Source organism: Plectropomus leopardus, chromosome 1 (genome assembly GCF_008729295.1).
Source record: "Plectropomus leopardus isolate mb chromosome 1, YSFRI_Pleo_2.0, whole genome shotgun sequence".
Lineage (NCBI taxonomy): Eukaryota > Metazoa > Chordata > Actinopteri > Perciformes > Serranidae > Plectropomus > Plectropomus leopardus.
The window spans coordinates 24675501-24690642 of record NC_056463.1 but is presented as its reverse complement, the minus strand read 5'-3'; the positions used below and the strand labels follow the sequence as shown (position 1 = coordinate 24690642).

At 41.8% G+C, this 15142-nt stretch overlaps 1 protein-coding gene across 4 annotated transcripts in view; it reads right to left on the bottom strand.

The window, feature by feature from the left end:
- Positions 1–519: 519 nt before the first annotated feature.
- The window catches only part of furina (furin (paired basic amino acid cleaving enzyme) a), a 108143-nt gene continuing 93520 nt past the window's right edge, over positions 520–15142 (bottom strand). For all 4 annotated transcript variants that reach the window (XM_042506114.1, XM_042506193.1, XM_042506034.1 and 1 more), the window contains exons 11-16: positions 14966–15069; positions 14612–14729; positions 9541–9720; positions 9330–9454; positions 7314–7436; positions 520–5651 (exon numbers count right to left, since the gene is read on the bottom strand). In XM_042506114.1, the coding sequence (XP_042362048.1) occupies positions 5044–5651; positions 7314–7436; positions 9330–9454; positions 9541–9720; positions 14612–14729; positions 14966–15069 (1258 nt within the window). In that variant the 3' untranslated portion in view covers positions 520–5043. The remainder of the gene's footprint in view (positions 5652–7313; positions 7437–9329; positions 9455–9540; positions 9721–14611; positions 14730–14965; positions 15070–15142) is intronic.

Sequence of the window (15142 nt, the reverse complement as noted above, 5' to 3'; positions counted from 1 at the left end):
CCTGCCACACTCATGCATATTGGGGCGCCCACTAGCTCACCTGGTAGAGCAGATGCCCCATTGACCAAGACCGTGTCCTCACTGCAGCAGCCGCAGGTGCGACTCCAGCCTGAGGCCCTTCGCTGCATGTCATCTCCTCTCTCTCCCCATTTCACACTAATGTGTCCTGTCTAATGAAGGCAAAAAAACCACACAAAAAATCATGCACAATCACACATCCATTGTGTGCAATTTGGGCTTCAGTATCTTGCCCATGGTTACTTTGACAGCCCTTGTGGCTAAGGAGGTGGTCCCCAATCAATCAGAATCCAACATGTTGATGCAGATTTTTGTGGAGACATTCAAGAAAAACAAAGTTTTCTTCACCAATTCAAGAAAACACTGATGCCATGACATACACATGTGCATTTTGTGGGTAAAGTTCTCCTCTAAATGAAGGATCAGAGTACCACTGTTTCATTTTAAACACCTACATCAACTCATATGCACTTGAAGAACATTTAAGTTAATAAAAACACATTCAAATTTGCATAGATCTTTATTTTTAGTAGAATCTATAATTGACATCAATTAAATAAAAAGGAGAAAAACAAGAGCAAAAAAATCTTTAAATTACAAGAAAATTACACTGCACCATTCATATAGTACAAAAATAGGCCTTATTTTAGAGTTATGTCCCATGTAAGATAGTCATTCTTGTACATTATTCATAGGTCACAAATCTGTAAGGTACTGTGTGCAGCCACAGGCCGGGAACCTCACAAAGAGGCGGGAGCAGGTCACCAGAGTTGTCTGAGGCCGCTCCACTAAACGGCCCCCGCTCCCCCATCACAAAGTGTTTCATTTATACTTGAACAAGCATGTGCACACACGGACGCACGCAGATCTGATTCAGCCCTTAAGTTAATGGAGATGGGATACATTCTACCTCCTCCCTCCACAGCTGCTGAACATACAGGGTGTCACCGCAGATCTCCAAAAAAAAAAAAAACCCAAAAACAACCCAACCTAAAAGCAGAGATGACAGAATGATGTCAACCAAACACTTTGAGTGAAGGGGGTCGATGGACTGTGACAACCTGAAAGCAACACGTCGTAACACTAAACAGACAGCATTAAAATGATTGTCTTTGGTTATGCCAAAGATATTGCTCCTATTAACTCCATCCGACTTCATATTGATCACTTCAGACTACATCCTAAGGCAGGACTGAAGCAACATCGAGCTCCACGTGAAACAAATCAGCTGTATAAAGAAAAAAGCCTCCATCGTTCCCATGAGCGAGTCTCTTCTTTATAGCCAGAAGAGACTATTTGCAACAAGCAGCCAGATTTCTTTTTTTTTTTTTTGTAACATTCCTGTTACTTTCTACATTAAAAGGCTTCACACTTTAGTGCCAATGAAGTGGCAGCCTTATGATGATGAGCTGCTTTCTGGCACAATTAGAGAACCTCTTCTTTTTTAGTGTGTAGTTTCCATCACATTCTTGCCGAGAAAGAAGTGAGCTGGCTGCTAATGGTTTTTCAGCAGCTCCCTGTGCTTTGGAAGCACCAACTACTTAATGCTGCCCGCATTCATGATTTTCTTAAAAGTTGAACACTTGAATGCACAAAGCTCTGAGTTCATCAGTTTAAAGTTTTCTGAGTTTTCAAGCTGTAGAGAATACAACATCAAGCTAATATGAATAAATCATTTTGTGTGTGTGCACTCGAGGGGCCACAGAAACTTGTCTGAACACCCCCGAAGTGTTGCACTTTAGGAGAAACTTTTATTTTCCCCGGAGGTGATACAAGTCTTTTGTAAGGGGTGATGCACAATGGACAATGTTGATGAGACTGAGCATCAATACTGATAGCAACAAATTGGTTCTTCTTAAGAAGCAAACGCTTCGCATCCAGGGTTTCAGAAAATAGTTTGGGGAAGAAATTTCGGTGCCGCATAAGCCCATTATCTGTTGTTTACACACTTCACACCGAGCTGGGGAGTCAATAAGATTTTGTGGCTGAAGTCTGAGGCTGTAGTTATTACATTTTTAAATTAGCACCCCCCTTAAACCGGGGCTAATCGAAGCCTAAATGGCAGTAGGCACTAATGCGCATCACACAAAGCAATGCAGCACACACTCTGCAGTCACATTAGCTTTGTTCCAGGGCACTTTCTCTAAATCCACAATCTCGGGTTGGTTTCCAGTTTAGTGCTTCCTGGCTGAAACTGCAGCGATAAGCCAAATGTGCTACACCTGCACAGGCCATCTGAGATGAATTAGGCGTCCTGGCTCAGCGCTGTGTCTGCAAGCATATGTACCAATCTCTCTCCATCCTTTTGAACAGGATGTTTGAGGATATTGGTTCTTTATTCTTTTTCTTTCTGAACAATTTGCAATTTAAATCACATTCAGCTCTAAATATTTATGAACGATACCAACCGAAGAAAAACTTTTCCAAACACTACTGGTTAAATTAAAATTGATTAGTTTTGTGTGCTTCTGCACGTTCTCGCCCTCAAAACAAGGACATGATTTGATTGTCAGTGACATGAACTTATGAACACAGAGGTCTTCACCCTTGATGGAGCCGTCTGGGTGGAGACTATGAGAGATGAGGCAAACAAACTCCTCTATCAATTTCAAGTTGATTGAGATCTTTAAATGCAGGCCAACAAGATCTACGGACAATCCTTCGACCCATTCTATTTTCAATAACAGGTTTTAAAGTCGAGGTGTGACGGCCCATGAATGCTGATCCTAAAGGTAATAAATTTTCGGAGAGATAGGAGATTCAGCAGACTTGAATTTACAGCAATTTTACAGTTTCTGAATTGCTTGTTTCTCCTCTAAAACATAAATTTGACTTACATGCTTATTCTCCTAAATCTTTCTCCGACAAGCGTTTTCATGTCTGACCTACATATAATTTGACCTCTATAATCATTTAACAGCTCCTCTGACGGTGTACGAAACCTCGCTGAATGATACGAGAGGTAGATTTTAAAGGAAAGGATGAGCAGCTGCGGTTTTGTATGCATGTTATCGCCATGACAACCTCTCTCAGCAGGCGCTGCCATTTTGTACTGAAAATGAAAAAAAAAAAACCAACAAAATTTCAGCATAGTAAAAAAGGAGATCAATGGATTCAAAGTGGCTACACTGGGTTAAATCATAAGATGCACATTTTAGATGATAACCAGCCCGAGAGAAAAGGAATCACTTTAAAACAATCTTCCCTAAAGGTATGATTAAAATCTCTCAGAATAAATAGTTGCTGAAGTATCATTCAGAATATAATTAATTGGCAAGTACGCTGAAGAGATAATCTGAAATTCAGATTAGATGAGGACTGGAGGGTGAGTGCAGAGACACTGATGAGATGTGGCGTGTCTATGCGGGATTTCTAAACAGCATTTAAGATTTGAAGAGACTGCGAGGCGAAGGAGGAAAGGAAACCTTCGCTTCAGAGGGCAGATAAACATTCCTCGATCTCACGAGCAGTAAAATAACTCACACACGCACACACTTACAAAGTTTTAGCCGTAATGATATGTGGTGCGTCTAACGTACGTTTGTAGTGCTGATGTGCTCTGACAAAAGGGAAAGCCTCAATGTATTGTAACTGCGTCTTCTGTCAATGAATCAATCACAGGTAACTCAACACCTGCCAGCTGCTTTTGAGAAGCTCTTGTGCTCTGCAGTCACATATTGTTCTGGGTCCCATCAGCACTTCAGCTGCTTCTCTCTCAGCCCCGGGGATGTGAGCACATCAAACACAGAAATTAAATATCCCTGGAAGGGATTGTGCCTCAGGGTTGATCGAGTAGCCTGTGTGTGTGTTTGTTTTTCTTTGAATTCATCTTGCTTTTTTGATATCCTTCCATGAGATGGTTGGGGAGGTTATGAGCACAGGAGAATTTATAGTTTCCAAAAGTGGGATAAATTGAGTCCATCTTGAACCCCAAAAAGCTGGAGAAAGCTTTGCTAGTTGTGTGACTCACAGTTTGTTCTGCCAGAGCTGAGAGAGATCTTTCCAGACTGTGTACAATAGGAGAACTAAAGCCCCCCTTCACACCTAGAACAATAACCATACAGATAAAAAGAGACTGAAGGACAGATTTTGTTTAAAATGAATACAAAACTGTCTCATCATGAACAGAACTCAGACAGTGTATTTTGTTTCTCTGACTGGTGACACGTCATTATAAACCATTAAAGTCTGGACATCTTCTTGACAATTATTATGCTTTTGATTTGTGCGTTTTTAAATTACACCGTGACTGGCTGCAGATAAGTGGTGCATTTTGGATGCTGATGTCACTAAACGACACTTCAGAGAGAATCAATGTTTCCAAATCCGATTTCATGCCTCGTAATACATTTTTTTTTTATCTCTTTTAAGTTAAAGTACTAAATGTGACAAGACCGGCTTTAGCTTCTCTATAAAGGGCATTACACTGTTCATCAGATTTATACGCTCACATTCACACAGACACGCACGCACACACACACACAAACACACACACACACACACACACACACACACACACACACACACACACACACACAGACACACACACACACACACACACACACACATCTCCACTCCTCACATTCAACAATCTCATCTGGCTACTGCACTGAGACTGATGGAAAGAGGGGAAAAAAAGGAGGAAATAATAATAATTTGTTTACTGTAACAAAGAGGAGCTGGAGCTGGAGGGGAAAATGGACTCTGCTCAGACAGACACTGTTAGTGATTGAGGGCAAGAAGAGGGGGAGAGCCAGTTTAATAGAAAAGCGCCCAAGTGTGAACAGAGCAAAGCTTGGGCCATCCCGAGCTCTGAGAGACAGCGGCTTCCCATCAGGTCTCCCACAGGGAATCCAGAAGCAGGACTCAGACGAGAACACGGTAAGACGGAGACAGGAGAAAAGGGATGAGAGATAAAACCAGAAAAGACTGTGAGAGGGCAGTTTACCACAGCCCTGACTTATCAGACAAATGAGGGTGAGAAGACTTTAAAAGCAGGAGAGAGGGAGGGATGTGGGGGAGGCATTAAAGAGCACTTTGTGTTTTGATAAAGGCAGTCCTCTCATTTTGGACGTCAAACTCCTCATTTTCAGAGTCTGTATTTATCCCATCATCCCCCCACACTGTCGGGATGCCGCGGTATGACACCACCCTGTTCCCCCCCAGGCTGAAACTGCCCCCGAGGCCGCCACCAGCCTCCAGAGAGGGCAGCTTGATGAGAGCGCCTGAGCGCAGCTGCAGCAGCAGGAAGATGCCAGCGAAGGTGGCGATGATGGCTATGCAGCTGAGCACGGCGATGGTGATGGGCAGCCGGGAGCTGAGCTGGATCTGCATTCCCGGGTTCCCCTGGCCCACCATGAAGCTGCCGGGGGACTCACGCATGTACTGGTTGAGGTGCAGGCAGGTGCCAGATATGGGGTCCAGGGAGCTGTGAGGGGGGCAGGACAGGCAGGCCTGCGGGCTGAGGCTGCTGCAGGTCAGGCAGGGCGGTGGGCAGGGCATGCAGGCTGGGACGGAGGCTGGTGGTATAGAGTTTCCCACTGTGTAGTTGAGCGGCTGGGAGCCCACTGAAAAGCCTGGAGGACATTCTTTCACACAGCCCTGCTGAAAGAGGTAGTGGCCGGCGTCGCACTCTGCAATACAGAGAAACAAAACTGAAGCACGAAGCTTTTACCTTTTCATATGAGTCAGACAACCCAAAAACAGAACCAGGATTCCTGCCCAGACAGGCGTGGCTCAGAGGACACAGTGGCATTGGCTGCTTTTAGTATATAAATCTCTGCTTGGGATGGCTCCTTCTTATCAGTGTACATACATGTGTAAAAAAACAAAACAAATGTGGCCTGTGCTCTTACAATTATATATTAACATATATTAATATTTTCTTGGTGTTGGTCCCCAGGTTTGGAAAGTACTTGGCAAAAAATCTTTTAAGTATGCTGCCCCCTCTTGTTTTTACAGGCCCTGATAAAGACTGTTAGGTGAAAGTTGCTAAGCCTATTCAATAATGGCTTTTTAACTTTTGCAAAATAGTGTGCCTTGTTGTCTTTAAGTTATGGCTACCCCCTCTTCTTGGAAATATTTACAGAAGGACCTGAAATTGTCTGAGCTGATTACTATTGAGGAAATTAAGTTCCTTTCAAAGGACCCAGAAATTAGCACTCTTGGTCAATGTGACTGCTACTCAAATTCTCACTGAAGTCAAAACTGCACATGTTTATGTATTGGACTGTTTTTTGTGCTGCATTTTAACTGGATGTATATATTTGTAACATGATAAAGCACCTTGTGTCTAACATATCTGTGCTCATGGACCAATGAGTTATTGAGAAAATCTGTGACAAAGTTAAGAGGCAATTTTATATCCATGTCGCCACTTTGACTTTTGTTAGAGCTACTTTTGCTTACTCAAAAAAATGATGACGAAAAAAAGTTTTGCAATTTAAATGCTGAGTGCAGCATGTTTTAAGTCAACAGAGCTGTTTCCATATGCAGCAGGTCCAGATGCAGACCATTGCCTATAATGGCAATTAACAGGCTGTGGGTGCTGAGGGTAACAGAGCTGAAACAGGAGTGTGAGCCAACAGAAAGAGGGAAATCTAATTTACTGCGGGGCCTTGTCAACTTGTTCAGAAACACAGAGAAACTAGAGCTGTGAGCCTAGAGTCGGAGAGCATCGTTTAACACATGATACATGATAATGATAACATATGATACAATAATCAAATGTATGATAATTAAATTCTGTTCACTCTTTAATGACTCTGTGGATGATCTTATGTGTCGGTGTGTAGGTACATCCGACAGCCTGTAGGGGTCAGACAGTCACTGTTTCAGACAACATGTAGGTGGACTTCACACTGTGATGTGCTCACTCAGTAGTATCTTGAGACCTTGCCTATAGCAGCATTTAGATGAGGTAAGGGAAGGCAGTATGGACGCTATTAAATTCATATGAGGTTATTAAAAAGGGACCTGCAGTAAAATGTTATTTGATCCCATCAGAAGTTAGATCTTCATTTCAAATTGATACTGATGCAAATGCTCTGTGACGTTTGCAGGAAGAGTTTGAATAAGCTAATTTCAAACGAGCGTGCCAAAAGCTGACGTAGAGGCGTGTGCTGCAAACGGAGGCAGCTGAGCACACATGGGACAATATTTCATCCTGCTCACCTCACACGCTGCTTCACTTGTCACATCTCAACATGACTCAGTAATTACACAGCCCCCTCTCGGCTGTTGTGACAGTAACTTCCTGTGTGGAACAAACTGGGGACAAGAGATACCAGTCTCACCGATGCATATCTGCCTCAGGTCCAGGGTCTTACAGTTGTTGTTGCCAGGCTGAGCCTTGTCACAGGAGCTGGAAGAAGCTGAGCCAGTGCCGTACAGCACCAGGATGAACTGGGTCAGAGTGCCTGAGCAGAGAGACAGAGGAGATAGAAGACTGAAATTAAGTGGGAGACAAAGTGGGCCTGTCAAAAACAGTAAGGCTCTGGCACTCCCTGGGGTGGATTTCGTAAATGTATCCTCTTCTCATTGTCGAGTAGACTCTTGGATTTTCTGCATAAAGTGACAGAAAATGACTCCTTGAAATGAGGCGCAATTTAAAGACAGCATGATTTCACTCTGTGCCTAATATGAGTGTTATAAAGTGCACATCTCCAAAGAAGCATTCAAGTGTGGGGACTTATGAGAGGTTTCACTTTAGTAAATCACTTCTCGCTGAGGAGGGAGGTGTGAGGCGTTTATCAAGATCTGTTTTCTGGGGTTTTCTTGGCCTCTGAATGCTGTGGGTGGCCCTGATAAGTCCAGATGCAGACGGCTGTTGGTGGATGATCCAAGTGCAAACAGAAAGAGTGAAGTATTCACTCCACTGCTTTATCACACTCGCTGCTATAAGAAAACTGATTGCTGCAGAGCTGTACAGAGTCAGCTTCACAGTGCCTATAAAGAAAACAAAGACACAGACACTTGATCTCTAATCTCCTGCCACTGAATCCTAAACCCTGGAGCCAGACTCAACAGATTAATGCACGTGTTGTATAGCTTCCATGAAAGGTCATTCTGGTGGCCTGGTGGTTAAGATGCACACCACGAGACCACAACACCCCCTGTTTTATTCCACTGTCCTCTCGCATTTCCTGTTTGTGTATATATATATATATATTGTCACACACATACAATATATATACATACACATGTACATATATACATGTTTTTATAAAGTCACTTAAAACTAGTTTATATTAAAACATTACATGCTTCCAATAATTATCCCAAAAAAAGATATCAGCATAATATTGCTGTTAACTTGGCATATGAGAATCAGAGTTTAGTGTTCTGCTTTATGTCTTTTTTTAATGGCCAATTATGTACTTAGTAGGCTTGGGCAGTATCTATTTTTGTCTAAACCTTCATACCTTTATGTCATTTCAGTATTTTTGTGATAAAAATAAAACAAAAACGTCGAAGCAGCTGCTTGTGATAGAAGATAGTTTAGCATGTATGCCACTGTCTAGCAGCAATGCATTGTTTCTAATATGCAGTTATTCTAATCAGACATGTCTTGATGGGTTTAAATAATTATGGCTCATAGAATAATGAATAGATAGGGAATAAGCGTCCCTCTTGGTGGAGAACCCGCTAATACTTGTAGCCATGACTGATACAGATATAGCAGTGGGCTGAAGGGAGATGATGTCTTGAATAAAATTATGTTGCTAATAAACTGCTTTTGAGGTTGTAAAAAGTATTATCAAATAAAGTAAGATACTAACAGCAGATACTCCCAAACAAGGGAAGAGGCATTTTTTCTCAAGTCCTGTAACGTTATCCCCACCACTCGCAGTCACCATCTTTCTCAGCTCAGCTGTCTGTTCCACCAGTAGAGACTGACCTCTGGTGGTGTGTGCTGTGCACTACATCGCCTGCATACATCATCTCCGTATCAGTTCAACTGAAAGCGCAGCATATGCTTTAATAATGGTATAAAATAATCATATATTTGACCACATTTTTAGGTCAGTTGGACAAAACAGCATAAGTGTTACATGAAGATAATAATGGGCATCTTTAACTATTTTCTGACATTTTACTGTAAAAAACAAACAAACAACAATTAGTCAATTAATCAGATGAAAAGTCCACAAATTGAAACAATAAGGAAAACAATCATTAGTTGAAATCCTATTTCAAATATGGCCAAAGGGTGGATAAACTCACACAGTACCACATTCTAGATGTAAACAAAAAAAAAATGCAGGCAAATCCACCAAAATGTTAATTTCTAAATAACAAACATGCTTTACCATAGTCACTGGCACCAGCCACGTTCTCAATCTCCAGCGTCCATGCACCAGCAGGGTTCTCATCCCAGGAGTGGGTGGTCATGAAGGCCCAGTCGTTAAAACCCTCGGATGAGTAGTCATGAGGCCTGCAGGAAAAAGCAATAAGTGTAAACTGTGTTTTCACCACCTTGTTCGGTACTGTCTGTATATTTGCGTACTTGTGTGTTTGTACCTGGGGTGGAGCAGAGTGGAGCGGGTGCCGGCAGGACTAATGAGGTGGATCGCCAGGTTTCCCCTGCGGTTGTAGGACAGGGTGAGCCGGGCCTGGACGTGCTCTAATGAGGTCACATGACTATCTGTCCCAAAGCAGGCGTCCACGCTCTTGTTAATCGACAAATGGCTGCCAATGTTCCTGTCAGACATAAGAAACGACATGTGAGGAAGACACATAAAGACAGTGGTCGTAGGTTGTGTGCTGCTGAAATCATTACTGGCTTGTTCTGCGCTCGGGATAAGCTACTCTCCAGATAACTGTGTGAGTGTGACATTTGGCTCCCGGCCAGCGTGAGAGCCTGCGAAGGGTGAAGAGTTTGTGGCCTTGAACAGGATTAGCGTCTCACAACCTGTAGCCCCAGTGTCCTCTGCGAAAAAAAGCACCTCTTTTTACTCCCTCACTTAGGCGATTACACGCATCCACAACAATTCTGAGGAGGTGGAGGAAATCGGGTTGAAGTCACACAAGGTGATCACAAAACTGTCGCGCTCCTTTAATACAAACTGCTCCAACTTTTTATGGCACCTTTGCTGCACCCTCACATGGGAACAGTCCAAAAGGTTAATTTACAGCACTTATCTCAGTGCCAACAAGTCATGCAGTGAGCGTCCACATTATTATTGTGACACAAACTGGCAGTAATGCAGCATTTCTACATTTGCATGTTCAGGCTGTTGCAATATGCATTTTGAGTCAGACAACATGAGAGAGGAAAATGGAAATGTATACAAATGGCTGCTAAACTTGATTTATCATTGCCATTTGAACACTGCGGCACACTATGATTTAAGGTCTGGAAGAAGAAAAATCGGTGCCTCTGTTGTAGGCATGGCATCTGCTTTTACAGGCACACATAGGAAAAACAGAGGGACAGATATGCTACACACCCGCAAGAGTTCAACAAGTAAATGAGAAAGAAAGAAAGAAAGAGACAAAGAATGAAAAAAAGACTTGCTTTTTTATCACCAACATTTCAGTAATAGCTGCATGTGAAAATCACCACAGTGATGATTGTTAACACTACTGCTGAAAATTAAAGTATGCCTGGAAATTAACATAACATTTCTCTGTTCAGCTCCGCCAAAACAGCACAAGCTAAGAGAACAACACTCCACAAACAGTATTATTTTATTTTTTAGTTGGCTTCTGCTTAAATTTGTTTCCCCCCTGGCATGATGAAAATGCTACCAATCAAATACTTACCACATATTGGAAATCCTTCATTAAAATATTTTTAAATTAAATCTGTTCACAGCAATAATCCTGGGGAGACACAAATGTGTATTTTAATCCAGTGTTTATAAAGCTTTGCAGAACCACCAAAAATATTCTGAGAGGCAGCCAAACCCGCAGAATTGTCATTTATTTGGTGGTTAGCACGCTTAGAGTCTTTCTAAAGCATAAATCACTTTCTGAAAAGCTTTGTCGGAGCTTCCAGCTCATGTCATACTGCAGACTGCTGTAATACATAGTGTAGCAATATTTAAGACATTTAAATGTAAGACTTTTTAAGGACTGTTTTTAGACATATCTTTTTTATCCAAGTATAAGATTACTGCTTATTTTTAAAGAAATTGGTAAAAATGCATATGAACCTTGAGACGAAGGCAAAATCACCAAAAGTTACAGAATTTATCACAGCCAGAAACTGTAAAAACAGAAATTATCATTGTATTTTCAAATTTCTGATTGTCCTAGAGCATATCATGTGTTATTATACCAGTTTGTGAAAAAAAATCCATTAGTTTTTAAGGTTTTTCATAACCATACGAACCCTGTATTTATCAAAATGAAGATTGACGAAGGTATAAGATTTCCTACATCAGTTATTGTATCAATGTGGTCCTGGGGGCACTGTATGGGTAACTAGCATAGAAGCAATTTTGAGTACTTTGGCAAGTATTTATACTGTATGTCTCTGTAGATAGACTTTTCTCAATATTAGAGCGATGAGATCACAAATGTGCAAGATGCAGACACGAAACAAAACAGGCATTTAGTAGACATCAATATAAACATTAAGTTTGAAGATAAGCGTGGTCCGAGTGGTGGAGTAGAAAGTAGGGAAGGGGCCATTGCCCCCTCATTTTACGCCCCTGGCTAACAACTGTTTAAAGTTGCAGGTCACAGAATTGCAGCTGAAGTAATCCTAATGCAAAATGGTCTCTAGTTATGCAAGACAATCTAAGATATTTTAAGACTTTTTAAGGACCTTCAGTCACTCTGGGTTTGTTTCTCGTTTAGAAGTCTATCAAAAGAAAGTGTGCAAACGCATCTGCAAGTCCTTCAAATTCAATGTTGAAACAATAGACAAGAAATCTCTCTCACTTACTGATTTGGAACAAAGGCTGTATGCTCACTTATTTGGTTAGACACATGCTTACAGGAGCTTTCCTGCAGATACTTCATGCTCTAAGACACAGTCCATCTTCCAAATGTAAACATAAGATTAGGCTAGCCAATAAGATTCAAATCAATGACCTGCACTCTCCTGCTACTCTAATATCTGTAGCCAAATCAGTCTATAATCTGAGTAACACCAACTCCAAACCCCAGAGCTCTTCATTCATCATCTAACTGTTACACATGTTAATGGCAGAGAAAGAATTGTAATTATGCTCATAATGGTGTAGTGCTGTCTTTTTCCCTGGAAATGTGTCCTTTTTGATCACACTGTCATGATTCTGTTAGATGTAATCACTGGATATAATTGACAGTGATACAGACACTGAACCCCTACCTGCCGACTTATTTCAAGTCACTGTGGATAAGTAAGTCAGCTAAACACCTAAAATGTAAATTGAATAACCTGCCTTGACTGCTGCTCCCAGACGCTCGAACCATCTGCTCTGAGCATCTCATCGCTGCAGTAAAAGAGAAAGAAACCTCAAACCCAGCAAGGGAAGTGACAGCCAGCGCATAATGAAGAGGAGATGTCAGGCTGTTTAGACTGTGACACCAGGAAGAGAAGGAATAAAATGGCTGAAGAGAAATTTACCATCTTAACAGCAATAGCAACACCCCAATTGACAAATTATTTTTGCTCTTTTAAAAGCTCCCTCTCAAGCTGAGCTGAGTGCCTGTCGCAAACATTCACACAAATACACATACACACACAACGACACGCTGCATTTCACCGGGCACACAGAGCTGAGCTGCAGATGAAGACATAACGTGTCACTGCAGCAAAGCATGACGGCTCAGTTATACAGGAGCATCTCCAACACCTGCGCTCTGATATGGACCAGTTTGATGTCAATTTCTCTTATCACTCACTGCGGCTCGAACAGCCAGTTTTTTTTTATCTCATCATGGCGCTTAAATCTCAAAACACTGTATAACAATGCATTTACTGTGCAGCTCCTCTGCTATTTCTTGTAATGGTATATTGACTACTATCATATATCTTTCTGATCACATTTACCCCTGCATATTTTTATCGGTTTTATCAAACGGTTGTGTTTGATGATTACTGACCTTTGTGCTCTATATGCTGCTGCTGGTCAAGCCAGGTTTCCTTCTGAAAAGCTACATTTTTATGTCAGCAAGGCACTTTTCTGGTAAAAGGGCCCCTCCAGTGATTTAGTATTGCACTCCCATTAAGTTTGGGGACACACATGAGACAGATGAGGACAGTGAGAAGATGTCCTGATTTCTGGGTTATTTCGTCACAATTTAGAAACCTCCCAGAACAAGCCCCTTTTACACAGCCTGTTCAGGGCGGTAATGTCATGCCCTTGTGCCCCTTTGCTGCTCTTTATAAAAGGTACAATTGTGGAATGGGGGCACGGAGTTGTCTCGCCTTGATGCCTGCAGCAAAGGTAGTAACAGTGCTGAATCAATGTCTGAGCAAAAGGGACAGCCGGCAGGACAGGACAACGGATGGGATGGGTATGACGTTTTGAAGACGTGCTATGTGTGATTTAAAAAGCAGATGTCAGCAGTTAGCAGCTAATCAAGGAAGAAGAACAGTGGCCAAAGATGTCTGCAAATTGTGGAAACAATGAGGTCAGGGAGCTCCTTACCCTCTGAGCAGAGGATGAGATCAACAGCTATATGACAGGGACGGTAAATTGTCGTTATTTGCCATGTTGTGCTATTACTGTTGTCTAAAAAATCGCTACAGATGCGTATACTATATGTCACCCTTGAGACTGTTGTGTTACACGTCATGCCTGTCACGGCTTTTTGGCCTCTGCAATGCGGGCATGCTGTCTTAAATCAAACACCAGGGTGGTAAAATGCCACTGCTGTTTGGTTCTTGCTGTAAAAATAAAAAAGTGGTGTAAACTTCGTAGCGGACCTATAGAGCAATCTCTGTGTAAAAGAGTCTGCTGTTGCTTTTCTACAGCTTTTCGAAAAATCTAAATAGTCCCCAACATGGCAAGTTTATGTTAAATCAGTGCAGTGCTCCTATAAGGAAAGATATAAATTATTTACAGTGTACTTAATATGAGGGTGACAATTTTGATCTGAAATCCAAAGTGCTCTTCAGAAGTGCAAAAATTAAATAATCAAAGTGAAATAATCAGTGCAACAGACTTGTATTCCAACAGTGTTTCTAAAATATACCTTCCATCTAATCCTATGAGTGTCCTGCAGCTCCTTCAGTAAACTTTACTGTTGTTCTTCTCTTTTTCTAATGCAAAATGAAGAAAACCATGGGAAGGAAGCCATGCTGATAATCATGGCATCAAACCAACAGTGAAGTTAAGTAAGTGGTATGACACAAGGATCAAAGCATTGTGGGTAAAGGTTAGGCTGTTTGCCAAGTTTGTAAAATGAAACTACCTTATAATAATGTTAGCTTGTCATAACAAGGGGACCTTCGAATGAACAGACCATTAACTCTAAAATGTACTTTAGAATTAGGCTGTGTGGGTTGCATTCAAATGAATTCAAATTACTTGTTACTTCTAATTAGTTTTAACTAGATTTTTTTTCAAGTGACAGCCGAAATAAGTGTTGACAGTTGTAATCAGGTTGTGAAGATAAATTCAGTGAGTGTGTGCGTGTGTCGTGTACTAACCTTGGCTCAAAGACCATGCCGATCACACATTTCCGCTGTGGCTTCACATTGGTCCACGTTTCTGCCAGCGCTACAATTGCACTGGCATCAAGTAGACCATATCCATATGAATGGCTAACTGCAGAGGCCGAGAGAAAAGAGGAAACAGACATGTGGATATGTTGGCCTGGAGAGAGCAGCATCCTCTCCAAACTCCAACTTTACAGACCATCTACAGTGTGTAATAAGCTTTCTCATGAACATTTCCAGGGCCTAGTTACAATTTAGTTTATTCGATGCCTAACATGTTAATGAGCCTCAAAGGCATTTGCAAACTGCAGAGGGCAAAAGAGAAGTTGGAAGGAGTTGCTGTACCTTTGCGCCCAACCCCATTGGTTCTCCAGTCGTTGGTGAGCAGGTGGGCAGGGTGAGAAGTTCGCACAACCAGATGTTGCATGTCCCTCCAGGTCAGGTTTTTACTGGAATGTGTGCATACGCAAGCACACATACACAGACACACACAGTCACATAGAGGGAGAGAAAGACACACAC